At 39.1% G+C, this 19,762-nt stretch overlaps 2 protein-coding genes and 2 non-coding genes across 8 annotated transcripts; all 4 read left to right on the top strand.

The window, feature by feature from the left end:
• Nucleotides 1-1,781: 1,781 nt before the first annotated feature.
• aurka (aurora kinase A) lies at nucleotides 1,782-10,092 on the top strand. Of its 4 annotated transcripts, none has more exons than XM_053687930.1 (9): nucleotides 1,782-1,811; nucleotides 3,886-3,954; nucleotides 4,439-4,712; nucleotides 4,808-4,850; nucleotides 5,997-6,188; nucleotides 6,276-6,414; nucleotides 8,379-8,527; nucleotides 8,735-8,909; nucleotides 9,685-10,092. In XM_053687930.1, exons 2-9 carry the CDS (start codon nucleotides 3,889-3,891, stop codon nucleotides 9,841-9,843), a joined length of 1,197 nt encoding a protein of 398 aa, XP_053543905.1. In that variant the 5' UTR covers nucleotides 1,782-1,811; nucleotides 3,886-3,888; the 3' UTR covers nucleotides 9,844-10,092. The 4 variants fall into 4 exon arrangements, with proteins under 4 accessions (XP_053543905.1, XP_017347313.2, XP_017347314.2 ...); XM_017491824.3 differs by lacking the exon at nucleotides 1,782-1,811 and adding an exon at nucleotides 2,299-2,602; XM_017491825.3 differs by lacking the exon at nucleotides 1,782-1,811 and adding an exon at nucleotides 2,299-2,620.
• A 1,174-nt stretch (nucleotides 10,093-11,266) lies between these two features.
• On the top strand, nucleotides 11,267-11,338 carry trnam-cau (transfer RNA methionine (anticodon CAU)). The gene has a single exon. It is a non-coding gene; the product is annotated as a tRNA-Met (tRNA).
• A 638-nt stretch (nucleotides 11,339-11,976) lies between these two features.
• trnam-cau (transfer RNA methionine (anticodon CAU)) lies at nucleotides 11,977-12,048 on the top strand. The gene has a single exon. It is a non-coding gene; the product is annotated as a tRNA-Met (tRNA).
• A 523-nt stretch (nucleotides 12,049-12,571) lies between these two features.
• Nucleotides 12,572-19,142, top strand: dnajc21 (DnaJ heat shock protein family (Hsp40) member C21). 2 transcript variants are annotated; one of them, XM_017491839.3, is made up of 12 exons: nucleotides 12,572-12,953; nucleotides 13,823-13,916; nucleotides 14,449-14,572; nucleotides 14,925-15,053; nucleotides 15,554-15,858; nucleotides 15,950-16,086; nucleotides 16,619-16,706; nucleotides 16,857-17,018; nucleotides 17,327-17,375; nucleotides 17,578-17,735; nucleotides 18,020-18,104; nucleotides 18,415-19,142. In XM_017491839.3, the coding sequence occupies exons 1-12, from the start codon at nucleotides 12,857-12,859 to the stop codon at nucleotides 18,568-18,570; spliced, it is 1,584 nt and encodes a 527-aa protein (XP_017347328.1). In that variant the 5' UTR covers nucleotides 12,572-12,856; the 3' UTR covers nucleotides 18,571-19,142. The 2 variants fall into 2 exon arrangements, with proteins under 2 accessions (XP_017347328.1, XP_017347326.1); XM_017491837.3 differs by having other exon boundaries at nucleotides 18,412-19,142.
• Nucleotides 19,143-19,762: the final 620 nt, after the last annotated feature.

Below are 19,762 nucleotides of genomic sequence, written 5' to 3'. Positions count from 1 at the left end.
ACCCCGCTAAGAGGCTAACACATACTAGCATGTTTCACCCAAAATATTTCCAGTGTTGTCACACACACGTCATTAATTGGTTTAGGATATGGAGTGATTTACTGTCATCCAAAAACATGGATATGTAAACTTATGGATATGTAAACCAAAAACATGTAAACTTCACAGTGTACCTGAACACTGGAATATGTTATGGAGGCGGCCATCTTGGACAGCCACAATCTAACTCGATTTTTCCCCTCAGTGCAGTGCAGATTTTCTGTCCAATCAAATGCTCTCTAGAATCTGCAGTGTCCCGCCCACAGCTTTATAAAATTGCACAGAACTAACTATCAAGTACAGCTCAGGCTGTGAAGGCTGTGAGGTAAGCTAAACACTATTGGCTATTTTAAAAGGGGGGAGGAGCCACCAAATATGTATATACTCAATATACTCAATACCACCCTGACTTAAATGCAGGTCTCAGTCAGCTACAAGTAAGCGATACCAACTGTACCACCCTGGAGATTCATAAAACCATCTGTAGATACAAGATTACAACGAATATTAAAAGAGAATTCTAAAATAGCACCACAAGGGATAATAACTCAAAATTATATGGACCAATATCAGGATAAATTACTCATATATACAGATGGGTCAAAACAGCCAGAGACATTCCTTGGTATGAAGTAGCAGTCAAAAAAAGGGTGACCGATCAGTTATCAGTGTACACTGTAGAATTATTAGGAGTCCTATTGGCACTGCAGTGGTTTTTTAAAAAAATCATCAGAGCCAAGATGTCGCTATAGCTTCTGGCAGTCTATCAGCACTATCAAGCATACAGCCTTCAAAAACATCATGCAGACAAGACATTGTTTACCAAATACTTAATTTGCTTCTCATACTTCATGCTAAGGGGCTGAGTGTTTCCTTCTTTTGGGTTCCTGCACATGTAGGGATAGAAGGGAATGAAATTGTGGATGTACTGGCAAAAAGATTGATAAAACATGAAACAGTTGATATACAAGTACCATTAAGTAGAGCAGAGATCAAAACCATTATAAAGGGACACGTGCATAAAACATGGCAGGAATACTGGGACACAGCTGACACCGGACGGCACCTATATACCATACAAAAACAAGGAGGCATGAGTGTGAGGCAGGGCAGAAACTCAAAGGAAGAGATGATAATTACGCGTTTTAGAATATGCTGGCTTAAATCATGCTGGCTTAAATCTAGCATTAAATGGAATAGGAAAACATACCACTGGACTCAGCACACACTGCAGTACACAAGAGACGGTAAAACACATTCTGTTAGACTGCAAAAGGTATGAGGAGGAAAGAACTGAGCTAGAGATGCAGATTGGAAAACAAAACATGACACTAGAGAACTTGCTGGGGAAAACATCTGGGAAAATGCACCGCCCCCTAATAAACTATTTAAAAAATACTGGGATAAGTGAGAGACTTTAGTAACCTAGTAGGAATATCTACTATATAGCTATTTATCTCTTTATTTTTCTCTTATTTATGTATTATTGTTTTGGTATTATTATTATTATTATTATTATTAGTTTGTTTATTTTATAGTATATTCTTTTTTAAAGTTATTATTATTATTATTATTATTATTATTATTATTATTATTATTATTAGTAATAGTAGTAGTAGTAGTAGTAGTAGTAGTAGTAGTATTAGTCCAGTAGGTGGCGGGACCACCTTTAGTGGTTTGCCACCCGCCATTATAACAAAAAGAAGAGGAAGAAGAACCACTCTGACTTCCTGTTTCAGTGGAAATTATGTCAGCACATCGAATAACGCTAGGTGTGTTACAAGGCACTTCATAGGGACTTTAGTTGTAAGAGGCCTAATCTTAACTAATGCTCCTTTACGAAGGACACTGCAGTTCATCTATCTATCTGTTAAGGATAAGGTTTGGTATTAGGTAATGTATAGTATTTATATAGAGAACCAAAGAAGACTATATTCCTCTGCTAAAACAAACAAGAAAGCAAACAAACACCAAAGAATATTATATTTTAAAATAAACAAAAAACTAAATTACGTACAGTAATTCAATCGATTTAAACTGGCTATAATAATAATAATAATAATAATAATAATAATAATAATAATAATAATAACAACAACAACAAAGGTTAAAACATGTACTCTCAGCATTTCCCGACTTTCCTTGCGGCTCTAGTCATCACGAAAACTAGAATCCCTCTCAGCAAATAGGAGTCGAGGATGACACTCGTTCTGACCAATCAGAGCCGTGCCAATGTTAAAGGCCTTTAAAAGGGGGGATATTTGAAACTAAACCGCTCAGCCTGTCCTCCATTCGCAGCTCGGGTTGTTCCGCTGTCTGGGGTCGATCTGTTAAATAACACTTTTAATAGCAGATAGATATTTTAAACTAATGATATAGATATATGTGTGTATATAAGACAACGTTTGATATTGTTTTTGTCACAAGTCACTTTTTATATAGAAGTTATTTTTAGGGGTTAGCGTTCGCTTAATTGCTAACTTGGCCAGCTAATCGGTCACGCTAGCAAGACAACGTTTAGGCTCAACGGTCTCCTGAAGTGCTGCTGAACGTTTTAGACGCTGTAAGTTTGTTATTTAATGTAAGTTATTTGTAGATATTAACCACATATTGCTTGTATTTAAATACATATTCGATTTCTTGGCTACTAATGACTCACTGGCTGTATGTCAAAACCGCTGCGTGTTGAACATGAACTGGGGAATATGTAGGGCGTATAACCATTCATTTATGTTTATATCTAGTGACCCTATGTAGGGAACGTTCATTGGTTTGTGATCCACCCACTATAACGCGCCTTTAATATTTAAATTTAGATAACTAGCTAATTTACACCGCATTAGGAAATCAGCTAACTAGCTAAAGGACAATTATTGAGAAGTGTTTTCAGTAATAAATGCCTAGAACTATAAAACTTTCTCACTAATGACCCTAAATGTAAGTAATGTGTTGATTTCACTAATAATAAATGATGTTTACTATTATTACACTGAATGGAGTTTCTAAATACAGTGTTTTAGATATAAAAGAAGATGAAAAGGTTAAGTATTGGTGATTGAGCACGTTATATCACGGTGCTTCTCCATTGTGTTTGGGCAGAAGTAGTTCCGGCCGTAAGGCGAATAACAAGGTTGTATTCATGCGCCCTGTCTTTCAGAGGGTTGCGCTACATTAGCTGTTTCTCCATCTGCATATTTTTATGCGAATTTTGTGATATTGCAAAAAAAAAAACCCACAATGTTGAATGGGGATAGCAGATGCAAATAAAATCTTGCATAAAAATTACATGTGCTCAATTGAAATGTATTTTTGTTTATTTATTTTGGATAAAACCTTGATCACACTGGGCTTTAAACATGTGTTTTTTGTCTGATGCCACATCAAATATGGGTGGAAACTGGATATGACCTCATCTGTCAACTTCCGCTGCTTCACGCGAGCTGTTTTTATAATCTTTCCAAGTTGTGTAGTAAAGAACAGGATGGCTCGATACTGCAAAAATCAGTGCTCCCTTTGTAAAATTTCTCCATGATGGCTTCCCCGGTTGCAAAAATGGCCATTTTGTATTGTTAGTTTGCGGCAGTTTCCCCTGAAGTGACTGTTTTGTTCTCTTGACGTGTGGGATGGAAGTGGTGCTTTATTCGCTGATGATTTATGCGATATTTCGGATATAATGCCAAGCTTCTAAGGTAAATTCCAGACCTAGCCTGGATGCTGCATGCAAAGCACTTTCTGTTTGTGTGCCAATAATGTAAAAAAACAAAATAATAAAAATTCTGTTCGAGTTGTTTTGTGTTGTTGGTTCAGTGTTGCATTTCCTCACTGTGCTCCTCTGCCTCTGTTTAGGGTATGGATCCTGCTGCTAGGATCAGATCATCCAAGGACCTGATGATTCAGAAAGCAGACAGTGAAAAGGTAAAAAAAAAAAAGAGAGGGAGAGATACCTTGTTTAATTTCATATCTCAGGTAGAGCTCGTATAAATCGTAATGAGCTTTCAGTGTTGTGGCACGGTGTGCTTGATTGTGTTTTAATAAAGGTGACCCATGATGAAATGTCAGTATCATGTGATGTGAAATCCTGCGCCTGAGGGATGTGTACAGTGTGGTGTTGATTTAGCCTCAGTATCAATATACCTGGCAGCTTTGCTTTTGTTTTAATCTCTGTAATGTTTGTTAGTCCTCCAGTGAGTTATTTCTAAGGAACTGGAGTCAATTAGAAACATGATTCACCCAGGAGGTGTTGTGATCTAATTCCTCCTGTTCATGACAGCTTGGTAATTGTTTCTGCACTGCAAGTGACTTGTAGCTTGAACGCTGACCTCTACACGTTGTCTTTTTGTGACTATGTTCGTTCCTTTTTGTATTTTACATTCGTTTTTAAACTTTCCCCCGCTTTCAGGGTTTAAGCAACTTGCCGAAGAGGGTTCCAGTTATGCAGGGCTGCCACAAACCGGCACCGACCCCGAGCCAAACATCCGTCCTCTGCGTTTCTCAGGGCCCGCAGCGTGTCCAGCGGCCTCGGAGTGAACAGAAAAGCTCGTGCGGCGGAGAGCAGAACATTAACCCTGCTCAGACTCAACCCAAACCACAACCAGCACAGAGTCAGCTCAAACCCGCTCACACCGCCACAGAGTGTGTTAAATTCACAGAGCACAAGCAGGACAAGCCTAACCGTAAGCACTTTAACTTTATTTCTGCTTATTGTAAGATGCTCTGTGTGTTTTGAAATGTGAGTTTAATTTTTTAGTTTTTTTTGTTCTTTCTTCAGCTAAACCTACCAATGGAACGACTAATGCATCCAACGCTGAGAAGTAAGTCATGCATCCCAAAAAATACACAAACTAGGCCTTGTTTATCACGCTATTGTTCATGTGAGGGTTTACCCAAGAAATCTGGTTTTCGTGGACATCCTGTCAATGCGGGAAAAACGTCTGTAGCCTACTCGTGTGTAAATTTACGCAATTTAGAACACTAAACACTTACGAATGTAAAGACCTACTTAATTACATAATGTGCATGGATTACAGCACTTTTATATCTGGAATGTACTGTTGTTTACGTTGTTTATTTTTTAAATTACAGCGTTTAGGAGACATCCCTTATCCAGAGCAACTTGTAGAAGAGCTTTGGCGAGTGTAACCAAAATGCATCCTCATGCTAGTTCACTGTTTCAGCGTTCAAGAGCACCATTGAGAACATTTAGTGAAATCAAAAAGAAAAACAGCTGATGCAAGGTTTAGCATTCGTTTATTGTTATTTGTTTAATATTTTTCTACATTTTTAGCAAATCAAAATAACTTCCGCTTCTTCTGGTTTTTCAGCCTTTACCCTGATAGTTCATTTCGTGCTCCCGGCTGCCTGTGCACTTGACCTTTTATGGAGTTTTGAGGGTTTCGCTAAATGCAAATGAGCCGTGTCAGGGAAGTGCTTTGCACTTTACAGGCAATCAATGTACACACTTTCGTTAATATGGCGGAATATACATGGCTTGTTTTTTGCTCGCAGCCTGATGGGTTCGTGGTTTTAAATGAACCCGTCTGACGTCCCTCATGAGTGGAGTGCTTATTCATTCATTCATTCATTCATTCATTCATTTATTTATTTATTTATTTATTTATTGCAGCCATTTCCAATAGGACAACTGGGAAAAACCAGAAAGTGTGAAATCAGGATTGTTGATGGAAAAAGCCATATTTCTCAATTCTAAATGTTTTCCAAAAGTTGCACGCTCTCGGATGCTAATGAGGTTTTGTGGGGGCGGGGATAAAGAGGAATTTTGGTGTTTAAAATCAGTTATACACGACCGTATAATAAAGATTTAAATCGTTGACTATTAAATGGCACATTTACGATCGTTTTGAACGAACCGGCTGTTTAACCCAAAGACATGGACCTCATGCCCTCAGAGCATCTGGATTTGACAGCCCCCCCCCAACCCCACACCCCTTGTTCTTCAGGAAGCCGTGGAGTCTGGAGAACTTCGACATTGGCAGGGCTCTCGGGAAGGGCAAGTTCGGAAGCGTGTACTTGGCCAGAGAGCGACAGACAAAGTTCATCCTGGCCCTGAAGGTGCTTTTTAAAAAGCAGCTGGAGAAAGCCGGCGTGGAGCACCAGCTGAGGAGAGAGGTGGAGATCCAGTCGCATCTCAGGTGTGTGTGAATGTGAATTCTTTGCAACCCAATCTGCTGACTGAGTGCATGAGCTACAGGTCCTTTTTCTCACCCGTGACCTCACAGGCATCCCAACATCCTGCGCCTGTACGGTTACTTCCATGACTCTGCGCGCGTCTACCTCATCCTGGAGTTCGCTCCTAAAGGCGAGCTGTACGGAGAGCTGCAGCGCTGCAGGATGTTCGATGATCAGCGCAGCGCCACGGTGAGAACACAATCGTGTTAATTTATTAAAATGACAACACATGCAAGTTTTTTAAATATTTATTTATTTTTATAAACGTTCTTTTATTTCTTTATTTATTTTTATCCCTTCATTTGTTACATGTTAATGCTTTATAACATCAGAAAACCTCATGTCTTTGGTTACACCTCATTTAAAAAATAAATCCATTTATGACCCGTTAAGGGCTATAGATACAGATAACCAACACAGTAGAAAGTGCACATTCTTGTGAACGATCAGAATCCTGAATTCAGGAGGTGTAAAGGAGCAATAGTGGCCAGGATTTGATTAAAATGAAAAGTATTTCACGTAATTCCTGTTTTGAAGAACGTTTTGTGCTACGTGTTTATTATAATCCGAGCGGTAATTCCCGTTGATTTGTATGTTCTGTCAAATGTGCAGTGCAAGTTCTTTCAAAGTAAAACTATTTTAAAATCCACAATGAAACGAATGCTTGCACTGGCACCATGTCCTGTGATTTTAATTTCCCTTTTTTCCCCCCTCTGCATGGTTTTGTGACAGCACATCGTGTACCAGCTTTCAGTTTAAAAATACGACGGGTGACGCCCAAGTGAATAGCAAGCAATTAAATTTTTTTTTTTTTTAATTTTTTTTTTTTTTTTTTTAACAATTCATTCTGATGAACAAAAGGTGGACGTGCAGGTTTTTATATAATCGACTCATGCAGCGTGATGGATATAATGTTATAACCTGAGGAGGAAACTATATAATCAGAGAATATTTTATTTCTGATGATTCGCAAGCTCTGTGAAACTGTTTGAGGCTCAAGGGAATTTTTCACTGATGCTGCACTGTTTGGGATTTTAATGTCATTGTTTGAAGTTGTACAGTGTAAGGTTTTGCACTTCCCAAAACCCGACGCACAGGTTTCAGCCTAGTTTCTGTATACATTCCATATAAAAGTGTGTGTGTGTGTGTGTGTGTGTGTGTGATGACTCTTTATGAAACGACTTTTAAAACGGCATTAGTCCGTTCTCTTGCTGGGGCGGGGGATAACGTACGTTTTTCCTGCCAATCAGGTCATCTCTTTGTGCTCTGTAGTTTCACCTTCATGCTGAGGAGACGGAACATGATCAGCGCTACGAGCCACACCGAGAACGTAGATATTAAATAAGACCTGGCCGAGCGCTTGGTATTCGAGCGTAAACTTAAGCAGTGGTTCCATCTAGGGCTGTGCGATTATGAGACAGATATATCATCACAATACTTGTGGATGTTTCTATGATGCACGACGCGCATCACGATATGTAATCTGGCTCACAAACTGTCCGTGAAACAGTAGTAAAATAAAGAAAACGTTAAACCGAATTTGACGATACTTTTCAAGTTATTTTTGGCAAATCAACGGCTTCCGCTTGGTGCCGTTTACTTTTTAGCAATTGACTTTTTTTTTCGATTTCTTGCAAAAGTGCATGACGTAATCGTTTATCACAATATCGATATTGTATCGATTATATTGCCCAGCCTTAATTCCACCTCTACGTGTTTTTTGCTGCTCATGCTGAACATTCTGTAAACACACTTGGTACTGTTTGTCTTTACTCTTCTATACCTGTTTGGTGTAACTAATTATAATCCCATTATCTAGTGTTACTCAGAAATCTACTTCCTCTTTGATGTTGTCTCAGGGAGTTTTTAATCTTTTACACAATAAGTGCCATAAAGCAGCTTTACAGAAATCCGGAGGTAGATTTAAAGCACTATACAAATTAAACTGAATTGAAAAGGCCTTCTGACTTCTTTTAATAGTTGTTTATCATTGGAAAACCTTTTGGCACATTAGTTGCATGTACTTTTGTTTTCAAGCTGAGGTTAGAGTAGGGCGAAATAACAAAACGTGGCTCACCGTCATATTATTTGAACTAAACTGTTGCATTTTCGCATTATTTTTTTAAAAATTGGTTTATTTTGTGTTTTTGCAGTATATAATGGAGCTAGCCGATGCTTTGTACTACTGCCATTCAAAGAAAGTCATCCACAGAGACATTAAACCAGAGAATCTGTTATTGGGAGCAAACGGGGAGCTGAAGATTGCAGATTTCGGCTGGTCTGTCCACACGCCGTCCTCAAGGTGTGTTTTTATTTATTCGAGAGATCATGGCATGTGTACGTAGTGTAAAAACACTGGAGAGACTGATCATGTTGCACAGCAGATTGCATTTCCTTCACTTCAGGTCAAATCCTTGCTGGTTTAATGGTTTAATTACATGTTATAAAAGCGAGACTTTATAATTCTATGGCTTAATTCTTATGTTGGTGTGTGTTATTTAATCCACAGGAGGTCCACACTATGCGGCACGCTGGACTACCTTCCTCCAGAGATGATCGAGGGCAAAACCCATGATGAAAAAGTGGACCTCTGGAGTCTGGGAGTTCTCTGTTATGAGTTCCTAGTCGGGAATCCTCCTTTCGAGACGAAGAGCCACGAAGAAACGTACCGGAAAATCTCCAGGGTAAGCGCAAGGACCGATTCGCCGGGCGAAATTGGTTGGCACGAAATCGCGACCCGAATGCTGGATGATCTTCCTCTAAGTGTTGATGATGCCTGCTTGTGTACAAATGATTTAAGAATTGTTAACTCTAGTAACCTTGGATACTATAATGATACATGCCCTAGGAAATTAAGCAGATGTGTAAAATAACACCGATTCCTCCTCTGATCATCAGCAGACTGCATTCGAGACCGTCTGATTGGGTTTTTTTTTTAAAACTGTTTAAAATTTTATCTAAGGAGATGATTGTTTATGTAACGTTTTATGGATGGCGTATCCAATGTCGCTGCTTTTGTAAAAAAAAAATGTATTTATTTGTTTTATTAACTTCGAGAGAGAATAAAGAGAGGGCTGGTGAGGAAGCGACTGTTCATAGCTGCTGTAACATAAGTGAGAACAGGAACTAGTGTGTTTTGCAGACGTTTCATAAAATGTAAATGCAGCTATAAAAGGTTGAGTATGACTTTAATTTTTTAAGAAAAAAAAAAATCATTGGTGAATTTCTGTTGTTTAAAAGGAATAAAACCACTTTGGTGTGGTCACAGGAACTCCACTCTGTTCTTTTTATCCCTTATTTTACATTTCAGCTGGTTGTTTATATATCCCAATATTCCTGCAGTTTAATATCGGCGTCTTATTTGTGAACATTTTCTTTTCCCTCTTTCACACTTCTCACTGTTTACTCGTGTATTTATTTATTTATTTATTTATTTTAAAAATTGTCCCTTTTTTGCAGGTCGAGTTCACTTATCCGTCCCATGTGAGCGAAGGTGCTAGAGATCTGATCAACAGGCTTTTGAAACACAACCCAATGCATCGACTTCCTATCCAGGGTGTCCTGACCCATCACTGGGTGGTGGAAAACTCCACCAAGAAGCCGAGTAGTTTCACTTGAGCCACTAAAGAGTCTCCATGAGCACCTTGTGCAGCTCAAACACAAACTATGGATTAGAGACGCTGAGAAACAGCAGGAATTCCTGAGCCTTGCTGCCTCTCGTGTGCATGTCACATTTTCCTCTCTTGGCTTCATTGTCTCTCTCCTTCCTTCCTTCCTTCCTTCCTTCCTTCCTGTAAATATCTAATTGTTTAGAATTATGAAAATGTACCTGTTTTACTTGAAACAATAAATCCTATTTTTAAAGTGTTTCCTTCAATAAAGTGAGGTTCATGGAGCTTTTAAAAGTACAGTGATTTAACTTCAGCTTTGCTCTTCTTTTTTTTTTTCTTTTCTTTTTCTTTTTTTTGTGTGTGCCCAGTTTTTCCAGGCAAGATAGGAAGTCAAATTAATTCTGTGTAATTGTGATGAACATGTAGCCAGTTTTCAGCCTTTTCAGAAATATTCAGTGTTCATTCGTTTCTCCAGAAAAGTGCAATATGTGAATGTGATCTGCTTCTGCTTGGGTTAAAGTGCTTTTGCTGGAGGATTTGTGGGTTTGTGTTTAAACGTTTGTATTTGAAAACATTTCACATCACTATTTAAAAAGCTACACTGAAACAACTTTTTATATGCTTGTTTATTGCAAAAATAAATATCGTTGAATATTCTCCTCAAAGCATGAGTCCATGGTAATCAGTGGTGTGTCTGATATTTGGTAAGAATGTGTGACTTCAGTGAATAGTTAAGAGGGAAAATAATAGCGGTGAGCTGTTAGGGAGTTGATAGATCTGACTTGGTCTGGAAAGATTCATCCTCTTTATTGGTGGTGTTCACAAGCGAGTCGACTCTTTGAAATTAACCACTTAGGTGACCCCTGGGAAACCGACTCGCAAAATGGTAGAGCTGATTATTATTTATTTATCTTAAAGATTTGGACAATGTAGTGTAGATCCCATGATAGTTTAGCTGAGTAATGCTCAGTACTCTGTTTTCATGATTTGGTATCGCTTCATGCAGTGAAGCATCTGAATTGAAGTCATTTGACACAGTATAACCTCCTCCATAAAGTCTGTATGGAGCTTTCTGGAGGCGCTTCTTGAATATTGTCTCCGATCGCTTGTGGTCTGACCCAACTTGAACTCAGCATCCACACAGGTATTGGTGAATTCCACTGTATGATTTTGGAGAAACAACATTTTCAACATAATCTCCATTGACTACAGCTCTATACTGCCCCCTAGTATAAACTGAATAATCTTTCGCTCACTGTATAATCATCTGTCCTTTTGTTACCGCATAAATATATGCAATCTTAAAATGTATTCGCCTTAAATAAATACGTCACAGCAAAACATAATATAGCTTAGTCGAAGTAAGCCATATGAACAACGTTCATATAAATATATTTATTTTCATATTCTTGTTACTTATGCTCTCGCGCAGCAGAGTGGCGCAGCGGAAGCGTGCTGGGCCCATAACCCAGAGGTCGATGGATCGAAACCATCCTCTGCTAAGAATGTTCTATTTTTATTCTGATGAGTCTGATGGCTTTGTGGAAGAAACTGGCCATGAGGGTCCATATGCTTTCCAGACGGGAAGAGGGCGTGAGGCTTGTGGGTTTCATCCATAATACTGGTGGATTTGCAGATGCACTGTGGTGTAAACGTCTGCGATGGAGGATAGAGAGACCCTGATGATCTTCTCAGCTATCCTCACTATCTTTTACAGGGCGTTACGATGCAGTTTCTAAACCAGGCAGTGATGCACCTGCTCAGGATGCTCTCCATAGTCCCTCTGCAGAATGTGGTGAAGAAAATACAGGAGCATCTAAAAAAATAGAATATCGTGGAAAAGTGCATTTTCCCACTGTAATTTAATTCAAAAAGTGGAACTTTCATATAGTCTAGATTCATTACACATAAAGTGAAATATTTCAAGCCTTTTTTGTTTTAATCTTGATGATTACAGCTTACATGTCATGGAAATAAAAAATCCAGTATCCCAACATATTAGAATTATGAATTTATAATACAGAAATACCAACATTCTGAAAAGTATATTAATTTATCTAGACATTTCTATATTATAAATTCTTTGACAGGATCAATACTGTACATTCTGTGAGAGATTCTCTATAACAACTCTCATCACAGCAGAGTGGCGCAGCGGAAGCGTGCTGGGCCCATAACCCAGAGGTCGATGGATCGAAACCATCCTCTGCTAAATAAGTTATATTCTTATTCACTTATTTTTTTCTTCAAATGTAATAATTACACGATTGCATTATCAATGATGGAAAATTAATTATAAAAGCAATTATTATCATAAACTCAGCAAAAGACAAAGAAACGTCCTATGAAATTCAACTGCTTTATTTCCAGCAAATTTCCTAACGTGTACATATTTGTATTAACATAAAAACGATTCAACAACTGACATAAACTGAAAGTGTCTTAAAGACTGTTCCACAGGTGCATGTGCAATAATTGTTTAGGGTTCATTGAACACGCTTGAAAAACATCGTTTCCAATAAAGGCCTGTAAAGCTTATCTAGATTTTACAAAATTATCGCCTGAAAAAGGGACGTATCTTTTTTTTTGCTGTTTATTATGTTTACAATGTCCGTAATAGCAAAATCGGCGACGCTTTATCATGTAGAAGCGTTTTAAGTAGAAATAGAAATACAATTTATAAGCAGCCAATCAGTGCAGAGTTTTGACCCTGACGCCAAAACCGCTTCTGCGTGATGACGTCATCTCAAGGCGACGCCGGTACCACATTGCTGATGAGCAGCGGTTAGGTTGTTAACGATTGTAAACTTTACAAAGTGACACTTACTGAAGTGTTTTCGGTTTTATTTAAAATTAATAAACATTGACATGCACTTTTACTTTAACATTTAATGTTTATTATTTATCGCCTGCCGTTTTTTTATGACAAGAAGCCAAAATTCTGGTTCTGATTCTGAAATTAAGCGAGTCGGTCTGCACAGATATTTCACCATTAGAGATCTATTACCTCGATCTCCGGAATGAAGTGTCATTACGAGGTGCTGGGTGTGAAAAGGGACGCTGGAGACGATGAGCTGAAGAAGGTCTACCGAAAATTAGCTCTCAAATGGCACCCAGGTGGGTCAAAGTGCTCCTGTGTGTCCCATTCCTATTAATGCGCCAATTCTTATACATGATCAATCTCATAGTAGAAACTCCTCAATCACAGGACTTGTAACGTAGTCACTGAACATAAACAGATTAAAAAAAACAAACGTGTATGATTGTTGATATTGTGAATTTTCTCTGAGAGGAGATCTTAAAGTTTAGTTCAAATCTGTGGAAGGAGTCTGCAGTGTCAGTGCTTTGTAACAGTCAGATGTAAAGCTGTAACTTCTTCAGGACAGAGGAGATTATACTTTGCGGTTTCTCATTAATATGGCAAGCTGTTTTTTTGTCTTCTTACCTTTGAGAGAGAGACAGACAGACAGACAGCTGAGGAAACGATTGTTTATAGCTGATATAACTTTAATTAGAACAGGGAGTAACTTGTATTGTATTGTATTGTGGACGTTCCACACCATTAAATGTAACTCATAAATGGATAAAAATGATGACATATTGTTTCATAGTTAATAGGAAAGTATCAACACCCTGTGTCACTCAGTATTTTACTATAACAGCAACACACACACACACACACACACACACACACACATACAAACACATACAAACACAGTGTTTATTACGTCCTTATGACACATTGAGAAAGGGAGATGAAAACTTTTGAGCTGAGATCATTTTTTAAATTTTTCACTATTAATATCATACCATGCACCATTTGACAATTTCTGCTGCTTAGTAAAACGAAGGAACATTTGTGAAGCCCACCACACACAGGCTAACATTTCCCTTTTCATTTTGTTCAATGGGTGTACAATCTTTTGGCTTTCTTTTGGTGTAACAGGTCATGGTGTGCTTTTTTAAGCGCAATAATATGATTTCAGATAAGAACCTGGAGAACCCAGAGGAGGCAGCGGAGCAGTTTAAACTGATCCAGGCAGCGTATGATGTTCTCAGTGACCCACAGGAAAGAGCCTGGTGAGCGCCGTTTTAATGTCACGCTTCAGAACACACATTAAGATACGTGTAATAACGTGCTTCACAATGAGATGTAAAATTGATGCTAGAATTGGTGCTGCAACTTTTCAGCAAAGCATAAATAAATAAAATGGAAATTTGATTCAAGAATGCAATTCAAACTTTATTTCAACCTTACACTTTTGTAGCGTGTGTATAATTTCACATATATGTATTTTTTTTTAAATGTTACAAACCGAAAATCCAGTAGTGCACCTGTAACATGTAGCAAACCTTAAATATTTTAATATAGCATTAACTGAAAGTCCCTTATTGCTCCTTTAAGGTAATACAAACCCAAAATCCCACAGTGCACCTTTAATATAAAATAAACCTCTATTCTAAATTCTATAGGACACCTTTGATGAAACAGAACCACCAAAGCAGACCTGAAAACACAAAAAAAGAGAAGCTGAACATGAAAGCAGAGTGTAGAAGATTATTATAAATTCAGGTATTCATTTCTTTCCTAACAGTCTCTTTCTCTTTACAGGTATGATAACCACCGGGAGGCGCTCTTGAAGGGCGGAGTCAGTGGAGAGTACCAGGATGACAGCCTCGATCTCGTGCAGTACTTCACTGTAACCTGTTACTCAGGTTATGGAGATGACGAGCAGGTGAGTGAGCCAAACAGAAGGAGGAAGTGATGAGGACCCCATGCAGAGACGTTACTGCTACAGTACTGCGGTACAACTGTCAGCCACTAGGGGTCAGCAAAAGCACGTAATTACCCTGCAGCTGGTCTTCAGTCAGTGCTGCTCTGATGGTTTTTAATTTTTTTTAGAGTGTAGTAACAGAACAGAAAGTTGTTAGAATGAATTGAAAAATTGTTTTTAGAAATACCTTGATATAAAACGACACATTCATGTCTTTTTACTCAACTTTTGCCTTTTTTTCTCTCCACTTCATAATTTGTGTCCAAGTCAAATTTCTCATTATTGAATCTCACTTGGAACCTGAAACCTGCAGGGCTTCTACACGGTGTACAGGAACCTGTTTGAGTCCATCGCAAAGGAGGAACTTGAGCACGGTAAAGACGAGGATGATGACTGTGATGATTTTCCCACATTCGGAGACTCTCAGAGTGACTATGCTACGGTAACCAACTGCACTAAGTGACACTGTGCCATTGTTTAGCGTTCATGTTGGTGTTTAAAACCTTTTTTTTTTTTTCTTTTTTTTACCCCTATACACCTCGTGTTTGCTCTACGGCTGTTCGTACATTTGAGTTAAGTGTGTATATATGTTGTCAAGAAAGCTTGTTTTACTTTGATTTTAATCTTAAAACTCCACGCACCCCACGTCTTCGTTTTAGTGTTGCTCGTTTAAATTATGTTGCTTGAGGAGTTGCCATGGAGACCGCAGCACTGGTATCGTGCTGGTTAATAAATTTTGATTGGTGAACTTTTACGTAGTCAGCGTTCAAACAGGCGCTGATGGATGGGATTTAAGTACATTGCATGTAAATACAATGTACCTTTAATGTGATACATTAACAAAATCCCATACTGTACCTTTAATCTAATACCTATTTAAAAAACAAAAAAAAACCCCACCCATAAGTGCACTTTTATAAGTGCACCTGTAATGTGGTGCAGGTGGTGCACTTGTTCTACGGCTGCTGGCAGAGTTTCTGCACACGGAAAAACTTTGCGTGGAAGGAGGAATACGACATTCGGCAGGCCTCAAACCGCTGGGAGAAGAGAGCCATGGAGAAAGAGAACAAAAAGACGCGTGACAAAGCCAGGAAGGAACGCAGCGAGCTTGTGCGCCAACTAGTGGCCTTTGTGCGGAAACGCGACAAACGAGTGCAGGCTCACAAGAAACTGGTGGAGGAGCAGAATGCAGAAAAAGCCAAGAAAGTGGAGGAGCTGAGGAAGAAGCAGAAACTAGAGCAGGCTAAGTGAGCATCTCTGTCGTTACACTACAACAGAGCAGTCTAGTCCTCTTTAAGCGCACTTAAATGCCTCAATCTCCATCTCTCCATCTCTCAGGCTGGCAGAGGAATATAAGGAGCAGAAATGGTCTGCCATGGCGGGACTGGAGCAGGAGCTGCAGCAGATGGAGCTTCAGTACGGACGAGAGTTCGGAGACACGGAGGAAGAGCTTGAGGAGGACAGAGCGGAGACGGGTACACGCTAGAGCTAGACAAATACTGTTCCAATTTTATAATCTAATACATCTATAAAACAAACTCAGAATCTTTACTTTATTCATTGGAGGCAAAGAATCCTTTAGCGCACCTTTAAGATTTATATCATGTTAAATCCTGTGAAACATTTTTAATGTTGTGAAACCAAACTTTCAGAGTTTACATTGTAATGAGCTTAATAATACAATGTAGTAAACTAAATATAAACAGTAATCACTAGAGTGCACCTTTAATGTGATGTAAACAGCCTTTATGTTTTAAACTCCAAATTCCATACTGAAACTTTAATATGACATAAACCTAATTCACTCACTTTAATGATACAACCCATAAAATCCCATAGTGCACCTTTAATAGAATGGTCCCTATTACAAGTCCCATAATGCACCTTTAATGGAATATAAATCCAAATGTTCATAATTTACAAAGTTTATTGACATGTTTGGGTGTGTGTGTGCGATGAATAAACAGCTTTCAGTGGTTTTTCTTTTCCTTTATGTGTCTGTACCAGATGCTGTGGATGGCTCTGATGAGTTGGACGACCTTTATGATGACCTTTACTGCCCTGCCTGTGATAAATCCTTCAAAACTGACAAAGCGTTAGTAACTGTCCTCACACACACACACACACACACACACACACACACACACACACACACACTGAGAGACAAAAACACAACAGTAAATCTAGTTATAGTTCTTAGGTTTCTCGTTCATGTGGAACTTGTCATTTTTTTCTCCTGACTCAGGATGAAGAACCACGAGAAGTCCAAAAAGCACAGAGAGATGGTGGCTCTACTCCGGCAGCAGCTTCAAGAGGAGGAAGAGTCACTGAGTCTGAATTCGGCAGAGAGAGACGGCGAGGAAGAGGAGGATGAAGATGAGGAGAGGGAGGATTCACCCAGACAAAAGTGAGTCACAAATCATAGACTTAATCTTAGAATTAACCCCTGTGTCCTGTTTCGTACTGTGGTGTGTCTAATTGTCTGGGGCATCAATATTGAAAATTCAATATAAACTTATAAACCTAAAGTCACATAGTGCACCTTTAATATGATATAAACCTAAAGTCACATCGTGCACCTTAAATATGAAATAAATCCAAATCCCTATAGTTTCCAAAACGAATTAATCAACAGTACTTTTATTTTGTGACATTACCCGATCTGGGTGTTTATGTCTCAGTTTAATTTAACACAAAAAAAAAATCTGGTTGCAGGTTGTCGAAGAAACAGAGGAAGAAGCAGCGACAGCAGAAAAACATGACTGTAAGTATGTTCCTACATCTCAGGATCTTAGTGAGAATCTTTTACCACAGATTTCACATGAAAAATCAGATTTGTGGCTGAAACTAACTGTTGTATAAAACCACTCAAACCTCACATTTTAATATTGATGGCTGTTGATTAAAGTAGAAATGAGAAACACGTTTAAACATCCACAAACATAGATTTTTTTTTTTCCTCACAGAACTTTCCAGAAGAGCCAGCAGCTGAGATTCAAGCTCCAGACTCCACAGATGACATCATCACTCCTCCTAACCAATCAGGAGATAAAGAGGAGGACCCGGCCGGCTCCGAGGAGGCTGCAGAGGAAGTGAAGAAAGACGGATCTGAACCCAATAAAAGGTGTGACACTGATCCCCCAGACAATCCAAAACACACACCACTTCCTGCAAATGAGTCGATTCAGAGTCGAATCACTTTCTAACTGGAGTTAACCTGGAAAGCGGACCGAGACCGCATCGCTCAGGCGCTCTCGGACCCGAGTGTGTTCTCCATCTGACTAAAGAACTGCACCGAGGAAGAGAACACATCATGGTTCTGGTTCTGTTTATGTGGAATAAACACTGCAGATGCGAAAGAACCCTGATTTTAACCTCTAAGTTGTTTTTGTTGGGGTTTTTTTTTAGCTCTGGAAAGACGAAAGGAAAAAAGGCTGGAAAAGACTCCAAAAAGAGCAACAAATCCCATGGATCTGGCGACGTCAACCAAGAGGTGTGTGTGTGCGTGTGTGCGTGCGTGCGTGCGTGCGTGCGTGCGTGCGTGCGTGCGTGCGTGCGTGCGTGCGTGCGTGTGCGTGCGTGCGTGCGTGCATGCGTGCATGTGTGCGTGCGGTACTATTTTACACTAAAATCCAACATTTCTCAACTTTCTCTCTCTCTTCCCCTTCCTCCCTCTCTTTCCTTTTCTCATCTCTCTCTCCTCCTCTCCCCTTCTTTCCTCCCTTTATTCCTTTTCTATTCTCTCTCTCTGTCTCGCTCTCTCTCTCACGCTCTCTCTCCCCCCTCCCTCTCTCTCTCAGCAGAAGGAGGTGAACCTGCGCTGTGTGATCTGCCATTTTGAATTCACCACCAGGAACAAATTGTTCGATCACCTGAAGACGACGGGTCACGCCACTGCGTTGCAGTCCAACAGCGCCATGAACACCAAGAGCAAGAAGGAGAAGAGGAAGAACAGATGACCAGAGCATCATCATCATCATCATTGTCATTATTATTATTATTATTATTATTATTATTATTATTAAGACTGAAGCAACTTCTCAGTGGAAAGGGTTTTATAGAAAATACATCAGTCACTGGACATGTGTGTGTGCACGGGCATGTATGCGGGTGTGTGTGTGTGTGTGTGTGTGTGTGTGTGTGTATACTGTACCTTCTCCTCCAGCATGCTCATCCTACAAGCTTTTTTTTTCAGGAATTGATAAATATATGCAGATAAAGAACAGCACATGGGACTGTAAGTGGAGCGCACACTTCACAGCGCACACGTTTTCTCTCCGTGAGAGAAAGTAGAAGGTAAATAGTAAGAAGATTTTTCTTGCTGCTACTGTTCATAAATATGTGATTATAAAATGTGAATACGAGCTATTCCATTAATGCACCCCGGAAACAATAACGTTGCTACGGTAACAAAATTAAAATCTGTTTGCTAAACTAAAATCTATATGCATTTATCCTGTGGTAATGTATTTGGGATTTTTTTCTAAATCTGATCTTTTTCACACTCATTAAAAGTGTCCTTAAGTCAAAATTTCAGCGCGTCTGTGTTTTTAATCTTCACCGAGAGGCTTCAAAAGCATCCTAACTTCTTAGATAAACATTAACGTGGATGGATTACGGGTGAAAACATACAAAAACATCGATCACGTCTTTCTGAGGTATTTGTATGATGGACGATATGCATCGCGATCTTTCATTTTGCTCACAAACTGCCAGTGATACGGTAGTGCTGTATATTTTTTTAAAAACTGTTCAATGATGTCTACAAAAATAGATTTTTCTGTTTATTACAGTAAGAAATATTTGTATTTATTCAAAAGTAATATGTAACTTTGATTATTTTTTACAATTATAGAGATACAAAATTTTAGCACTACATCAGCTGCTTCCAGTCAGTTTGTAATGATAATGAGTGTTTATTGATCACATATACAGTAGAGCTCAGTGAAATTCTTTTCTTGGCATACCCCAGCCTGTCAGGAAGCTGACAGTCAGCCATGATACAGCGCCCCTGGAGCAGAGAGGGTTAAGGGCCTTACTGAAGGGTCCAACAGCGGCAGCTTGGCAGTGCTGGGGCTTTAACCCCCGACCTTCCGATCAGTAACCCAGAGCCTTAACCGCTAAGCCACCACCATATCACACAAATTCATG

The sequence above is a fragment of the Ictalurus punctatus genome, chromosome 18 (genome assembly GCF_001660625.3).
Source record: "Ictalurus punctatus breed USDA103 chromosome 18, Coco_2.0, whole genome shotgun sequence".
Lineage (NCBI taxonomy): Eukaryota > Metazoa > Chordata > Actinopteri > Siluriformes > Ictaluridae > Ictalurus > Ictalurus punctatus.
This window is presented reverse-complemented; position numbering and strand designations above follow the sequence as displayed.